This window comes from Echinops telfairi, unplaced genomic scaffold, assembly GCF_000313985.2.
Source record: "Echinops telfairi isolate 266 unplaced genomic scaffold, ASM31398v2 ScPeMD7_7467;HRSCAF=8505_1, whole genome shotgun sequence".
In the NCBI taxonomy this organism is placed as follows: domain Eukaryota; kingdom Metazoa; phylum Chordata; class Mammalia; order Afrosoricida; family Tenrecidae; genus Echinops; species Echinops telfairi.
In genome coordinates, this window is record NW_022111368.1 from 27,891,944 (window position 1) to 27,899,277 (window position 7,334).

Genomic DNA, 7,334 nt, shown 5'->3' on the forward strand with positions numbered 1-7,334 from the left:
GCCCACGTGGGGGCCGTGGAGCTGCTCAGGGACTGGGTACACTGGCTGTGGTTCAGGAAGATGGCGCGGATGAACGGGCCTGCAGGGTGGCGGGAGAGGGATGGGAGGCCGTGCCCTGGACTGGGAGGTGCTCCCCTCCTCGGGCCGCCGTCACTGTCAGAGCGCCACCCCCCCCCATTCAGGGGCCGCTGCCAGCCGTGCAGACCCCACTTGAGCATAAGCGGTGTCTATTCAGAGGCCAAGGGCCTTCCGGTTCCATGCGCACATGTTCCGTGCCTGCCCCACTGGAGGTGGGGAGGAGACCAGGCAACCCTGCAGCTACCCTGCCGCTCTATCAGTGAGTGGCCTTGCCCTCGGGACACACTGCAGGATCCTATTGCCGGTGCCGATGCCCACTGGACACAGCTCCAAGTGGGTGTCCTTAGGTCCTCCCACTCTCCACCCCAGCCATCTTCTTGTCCTGAGACACAGGGCCTCCTCCAACGGCCCTGGTTTCCCACACAGGGAGAGGGGCGGCTCCTCCCTCTCAGGGCCCCGCATGGACACAACTCCTCCCCTGCCCTCCTCTGCCCCTCCCGGGGGCCACGGAGTCCTCAAACAGGGCCTCCGTTTCCTGGAACTTCCGGTCTCTGAGTTCTTGTTCCGGCCTCCTGAACGCCTTCTCCCTCTCCCAGGCCCAGCCAGTGGTCACCACACGAAGCAGCCTCCTCAGTTCCTCTCCCCGATTCCCTAGCACGAGCTCAGGGCTCAAGAGCAGCCCAGCCTGTCCTTCTGCCCCAAACCAGAGCCATGCGCTGGTAGAGGGAGGGGACCGCCCCGCTCCCCCCTCCCGCTTTCTCGCCCCATGTTTCATACTGCTGAGTGACCACACCGCCCGGGCAGCCCCTGCAGGCTTAGGGGTCAAAGGGGGCTCAGGACCTACTCTGGAATGTCTGGATCTGGTTGGGCATCAGGTTTCGGGCCTGGTAGATGTAGCAGAAGAGCTGGTAGTAGTGGGGCTCTGGGTAAGAGAGGAGCCTGTGTCCACTGCCTGCCCCAGGGCCCCCACGGGACACCTTCTCACTCCCCATCCGGGCCCTCCCCATCCCTGCTTTCAGACACTGGGCCTGTGTCTCTGGCACTGCCCGCCCGAGGGGACTGGCAGCTGGGTGCTCACTGTTGAAGGTGCAGTAGACGAAGGGCATGTCGGACGGCCGGGTGTTCTTGAGGGTGGGCCTCCAGGTGTTGGAGAACATGTTGCTCGTCCCCCACAAAGACGATCTGTTCTCCACCCCCTTGACCTCCTTAGCCTGCCCAGCCTCATCTGCAGTCAGTTCCTAGGAGGGTCTCCCCTGAGGCTCCTGGCTGCTTTCCTGTCTCCTCCAGCCCAGGCCCCCACCCAGGGGACCCTGGGGATGTGGAACTGAGGTCCACTCTCCGGCTACCCCTTACCCCCAGTGGTCAGTGGCCAATCTGGAAAGGGGGGGAGGGGGCAGCATCCTTGCCGCATCCAGGTCAGGCCCTGGCTCTGAGAAGCAGGCTGGTGGGGAGCCTTTACCAGTGACCCCTCCAGGAGAAAGATCGGTGCGACGTTTTTGTCCTTGTCCTTGACCTTGTTGGGGGCCAGCCTGCGGTGCCAGCAGCGGCGGCGGAACTGGCTGGTGGGCTCAGGGTTCAGATGGAACCTGGAGCCAAAGGTGCCATACTCCCAGCCTTCCTCCTCCCTGGCCACACTGGAGCTATGCTGCAGAGAGAAAGCAGGGTCCTCCTCTGGCCGGGGGCCCGAGGTAGCCCTTGCCTCTGTGTAGGTCCTGGCCAGAGCTCCTGCCAGGTGGCCTCCTCACCAGCTGCAGGAAGGACAGGGTCTCCTGCTCCTGGGTCAGCTTCTGGGGGCTCCGGAACCGCATGCGCACCCAGCGCCGCCGCCGGACCGAGTGGTAAGTCTTCTCCACGGAGTTCCAGGCCTCGGGCAGGCCAGAGGGCAGGATCCCCAGTCCGTACTCCCAGCCTGTGGGAAGTCAGCCTGTGACCTCTGGGGACCTGAGCCGGGTCTTCCCCCCACAGGGGCGGGGAGCTTAGGTAGGGCTGCAAGATGGATTCAAGAAGGGCAGACTCACCCAAATAGCCAAACTCATTGCCATCAAATCAGTATCGACTGCTAGCAACCCAGGGTAGAACTGCCCCTGTGACTTTCTGAGATTCTAACTCTTTATGGGAGTAGAAAGCCTCATCTTTCTCCCGTGGAGCGACTGGTGGTTTGGTACTGCCAACCCTGAGGATTGCAGCCTAATGCGTAACCACTAAGCCACCAGAGCTCCTGTTGGGAAGACTAAAGGAGCTATGATTTTCCCCGAGTCTCTCTTGTCCCTAAGACCTGTTTTATGGAAAGGTGTGTTGACATTTTATCACACCTGGATGTCTCCGGCCCAACTGTCCACCTTACAAACGAGGAAGATGAAGTTCAGGGATGAACTGTGGCCCACACAAGGTCCTGCAGCAGGTAAGAAGCAGTTTGCCTCTTTGACCTAGGACTTCAGACTTCAAGTCCAAGGCACCTTCCCTGATGAACTCAGGTTAAGTGACCAGGTTCATATTCATGGGCATCTGCCAAGGTTTACTCTGGGCCAGCCCCCGGGAGGCACTCAACCTAGCCTGGCTCAGAACTGTACAAGGGTGGAGATCCTGCTCCCTGGAGGTTGGGGGACCGAGGAATTTAGGCCCATCCCACCCAAGAGCTTGGCTACTCGCAGGCTGTCACAAGTACGAGACTCCCACCCCCACCCCACCTGCCCAGAAGTGGCCTCTGATAATGCGGTGATGTTGAAGCCAGAGTTCAGCAGATGCTTGGTCCTCCCACGGTCATCCCACGGTCATCCCACAGCCTCAGGCCTCACCTTCATTGTCCACCGCATGGTTCAACTGCACAGTCCAGTTCTTCTGAACGTACCAGCCTCGGGGGCACTTCATGACCTCCCGGGAAGGGACAGCATTTCCGTCCTGTGGTGGACGGTCAGAAGGAGAGCTAAGGGCTATCTGAGCCAGAATGAGGCTTGCCTTGGACACTCTCTTCACTCTTTCCATAATCCGTGAATCTACTGTGGGCACAGTGCCCCATCTCCCCCTGCCTCCCTTCCCCACCAAGCAAACACAACCCAACCTCCTGGACCAGACAGCATCTTCGGCCACCTGTAAAACTCACTTACTGTGTGTCTACTCACTTGCTTTTCTTGCACTTTAAAGTAAATTTACCTTTAAAAGCAGCTTTGCACACACCCAAAAAAACCCCTCACTGCTCTCGAATCAATCTCTGACTCATGCCGACCGTGTAGGGCAGGTAGAACTGCCCCTGTGCGTTTCTGAGGCTGTAGCCCCATGGGAGTAGAAGGCCGCTTCCTTGTCCCCGGCTTTGTGTAACGCACTGAAAACCAGCCATTGGAAGCGTGGAGGAAGCAGGTGGCATGTCTGACTTCCCGTTGAATGCTCAAGCTTCCGTCCGCTCACTCCGCGTTACAAAGGCGAGATCAGTGCGTGTTGAGAGTCTGGTGCGTCCTTGGCTGCTAACCACAGGACTGGAAGTGTGAGTCCACCCAGAGTCTCCCCTGGAGAAAGACTCGATGAGCAACTTCCGAAAAATCAGCCATCGAAAACAACGGCGAACAGTTGGGCTCTTGCACATGCGTGGTCGCTCGCCAGGAGCCGGAGTCCACCCATCAGACGGCTGAGGCTACCCTGTCCAAACTACCCAGGCTGGTTGCCAGCGAGTCCAAGCTGACTGGGGCAAGCTCACGGGGGTGTGGGTAGAGCTGTGCTCCCAAGATTTTCAATGACTGTCCTCTAACTGCAGCTTTGCAGCCGGGTGGATTTGAACTGCCTACCTTTGGGTCACACAAACCATTTGCACCACCAAGGGGCAGCTAATTAAAATGAAACCAAGGGAAAAGTGTAGTGGCTCAGTCTCACGAGCCATGAGGCCACGTGTGCAGTAGCTCAGAACGCGTCCCCCCCCTCCCTCTGTGGACAGTGCAGATGTGGGAGAGTTCCCTTATGGTAGCAATCCTGCTGGCCTGTGCTGGTCAGATGAGCCCCACTCAGCTTCTCCCCCTCGGGGACAGTGCCCCCTCGGAATGAGGCCTGAGGAGGACACACTGCCTTGCCCTGTTGTTTCTGGAAGTCTTCCTGAAGGTAACCTAGCCCTGGGTGGGGGCTGCGAGGGCTGAAGGATCGAGGATAAGCACACATGCTTAGGAAGCAGGGTTCAGGTCTTAACCCCTAGAGCCCAGTATCCTTCCACCCGAACAATCCAGCTTCCAAGGCTCCCCATCTTGTTGTCTGGCTCTCCCACACACACCCCCACACACAAGGCACTGGTAACCCTTGCTCACCACATCCGAGTTTGGGATGGCCGCCGCCACCCAGGCCCCGGTGACGTCACGGGTCTGGTTCTCGTACACCTCCTCCAGCACTTGGACCTTGTTGATGTCTATGTCCAGAAGGAGTCTGTGGGGAGGAGACCCCAGATTCCCAAGCTATCCCCCAGAACCTCCAGGCCCCTGGGGCCCTCCTGTGCTGCCCCAGGTCTCCAGGCAGGGTGGGAGGCAGGGTTCTGTGCCCGGTGCACCCCAACCCACAGGGCTGGGCTGTGGAGAGACTGCTGGAGCATCCCCCATGCTGCCTCCGTCCGATCTGAGCTCACCTTTCCCAGACTACCCCTGTCCAACTCCTCAGGTTAAAAAGGTCCCGAACCCCCAGCCTTACCTCCTCTGAGGCTCCACCATCCAGTTGCCCTGCCAGTGCCAGCCATGGGGCACCTTGAAGTCCTCCTTGGGGAGGGCCGTGCGTCCAATGACGTCCGAGAAGTTGGGGAGGCGGCGCAGGCCCTGCAGGCCCCACTCGTTCTTGTGCTTGGCCTCATTCTCGTACTGTGCGGGGAGTACTCATCAGGGCCTGCCCCCTCGGCCTGCCCAGGCTCGACCCCAGAGGACGACAGACGCCTCTTAGGCACACACACCCACCACGGTCTCTATTCTTGGGCCAGGGGCTTGGGTTATCAGGACAAGGGTCGGTGAGGGAGGGAGGGAGGTCCCACGGAGGTGGTTAATTATGCTTCCCCTGTGCTGTCAGCGCCCCTGGGCCCTGTAGAACATAGCTCCTCCATCATAGCACTCTCCCCTGAGCTAAGGCCATGGTCCTTCAGTGGGAGCCGCGTCCACTTACGAAGCTCCCACTGTGGAGCAGGCTCACGCCCAGGGCTTCACACGTCTCCTTTCATCCCCGCACCTCAGGCCATGGGCAAAGAGGCTGAGGCTGCCAGAGGCCAACTCTGCCCTGAGTTGCCCAGTTAGCAAGGGGTGGAGTATGGTGAAGGTCAGCGCTGGAACAGTGACTGCCCACGCCCTCCTCACTGCAGACCCGGAGGGATCCAGGTCCACTGGACCATGTGCCCCATCTTGGCTCTCTCGGGGGGCCTTCTCCTCCCCATATCCTACTCCCTGCACCCTGCCCTTCATCCCACTCCGCCTCTGCCTCACCAAGCCTTACACAGGGGGCTGCTTCACTAGACCATGTGTCCATCCACGGCCCGAAACGTAACAACCGCAACACTATCTTTCAAGTCAACAAACTGAAAAGCCAGGACGTCAAAACTTCTCTCTGGATCCCTCTCCTGCGCACGCCTCCCTCTGACCCTCCAGCAGCAGTCACCACGCTCTCCTCTTTCTAGAATGTTCTCCAGTCCTTCCCGGGCCCCTGGGTCTACAGTTCTGTTGTTGTCTCATGTCCTCCCCTCTGGACAGCAGACTGTTCCTGGGCTTCCAGTCCGGTGGTCCCATCTCTAGCCGAAAGGGCCCACCAGGGGTCTGCGGGGACCCCAGGCTCTCCTGTCCGGTGGGCCTAGGAACCTTGGTTGTCTCATACGAGCTGAGAGGAAATCCCCCACAAAGCCTCCATCAGGGAGCTATTGACAGGGCTCAGGTGGGCCACACCTCTATCCGTTACATGCTTATGACTGGCCACCAAGGGACCCAGAGCTGGTGGCATCTGACCTTGCTCTGCCAGGCCCTCTCCTGCGGTTCTGAGGTTTAGTGACACACATACATCCTCTTCATTTCCAATGCTGGGCGCTCGCAGCTCCCACCGCCTGCCTCCCAGGACGTGGCCCGGTGGCGCAGGGGGTGAAGCACCGGGCTGCTCATCCGAAGACTGGCAGTCCAAACCCACCAGCTGCTCTCTGAGAAGGTGCAGTGTGGCGGCAGGCTGTTTCTGGAGAGATGGCACCGCCAGACTCACCACTCTCGAGGACATTCCGAGGGCCTTACCTGCCCCTTTGGGGTTTCGGAGGCTGGAAACATTTTACGGGAACAGCAAGCCTCATCTGTTTTCCCGTGGAACACCTAGTGGGTTCAAACTGCTCACCTCACAGTGAGTAGGGTAGCCCACCCCGCCAGCAGGGCTCCTCGCAGAAAGATGACGGGCTCGAGCCACGTGGAGAGGTTCTACCAGGTCCTAGAGGGTCACTCTGAGTTAGTAGACTCAATGGCAGCGCGCTCTTTGGTGGGCCTGTATTCTGACTCCTGCCACGACCATCTTACCTGCCCCCGCCTCCTGCCCCCGCCAGCCCCCAAGGAACCCCGCTCCGGCACTCACTGTCTCCGCGTACACAACCAGGTTCCCGTGGTGGAGCAGGTTAAGATTCAGGCTGTCTTCCACATCGCCAAACCACATGCAGACCCGGAGCTGGGCCGGGAGCGTGTCCTTGTGTCCTTCACCCTCTGGGTACTAAGGCACAGGCAGGTCGATCGATGCCTCAGCCAGTCCCCCAGGGGTGGGGTGCAGGGAGGGGGAGCTCACACTTAGAATGGTCACTGAGTCCCGGGACCTCCGCTGAGCAGGGTGCTGGGGCTAGTTAGTGAGCAGCACCACCGTCCGAGCGGAGGGCGCACGCACATTCGATCAGCACCCTGGACCCCTGAGCATGCATAGGGGCTGGGAGCCGCGAGGGGAGGGCTCTGCCCGCAGGGTGTGCACGCCTGCATTGGTTGTGGACCTTGTAGCTGCGCGAGACCTCGCCCACCACTCACAGAGCGGCAGACTGAGGCTCCGACAAGTCCAGAAACTGGACTTTGGTCACACAAGCCGGTCAGTGGCAAAACCAGGATTCAAGTCCCAGCGGTTTGTGGAGCTGGGAGGGGCATTCCACAATGGGGGCGGGGGGCAGTGCTAGTCCAGAGTGGCTGGGCTGCCGAGAATATGGGCCAGAGAGGGACCATGCAGGAAGGGAAGGCTGGGGGCCAGACAAAGGGGGTCAGCAGGGGATGAGAGCAGACAGGGAGTCTGGGGAGAGTGGGGTACCTAGCCCC

General features: G+C 60.2%; 1 protein-coding gene across 1 annotated transcript in view; it reads right to left on the reverse strand.

The window, feature by feature from the left end:
- The window catches only part of FER1L5 (fer-1 like family member 5), a 62,608-nt gene that overhangs the window by 9,811 nt on the left and 45,463 nt on the right, over positions 1-7,334 (reverse strand). The window contains exons 21-30 of the mRNA XM_045283836.1: positions 7,056-7,095; positions 6,622-6,753; positions 4,735-4,898; positions 4,362-4,476; positions 2,874-2,976; positions 1,824-1,987; positions 1,538-1,723; positions 1,157-1,316; positions 923-1,000; positions 3-79 (exon numbers count right to left, since the gene is read on the reverse strand). Of these exons, the coding sequence (XP_045139771.1) occupies positions 3-79; positions 923-1,000; positions 1,157-1,316; positions 1,538-1,723; positions 1,824-1,987; positions 2,874-2,976; positions 4,362-4,476; positions 4,735-4,898; positions 6,622-6,753; positions 7,056-7,095 (1,219 nt within the window). The remainder of the gene's footprint in view (positions 1-2; positions 80-922; positions 1,001-1,156; positions 1,317-1,537; positions 1,724-1,823; positions 1,988-2,873; positions 2,977-4,361; positions 4,477-4,734; positions 4,899-6,621; positions 6,754-7,055; positions 7,096-7,334) is intronic.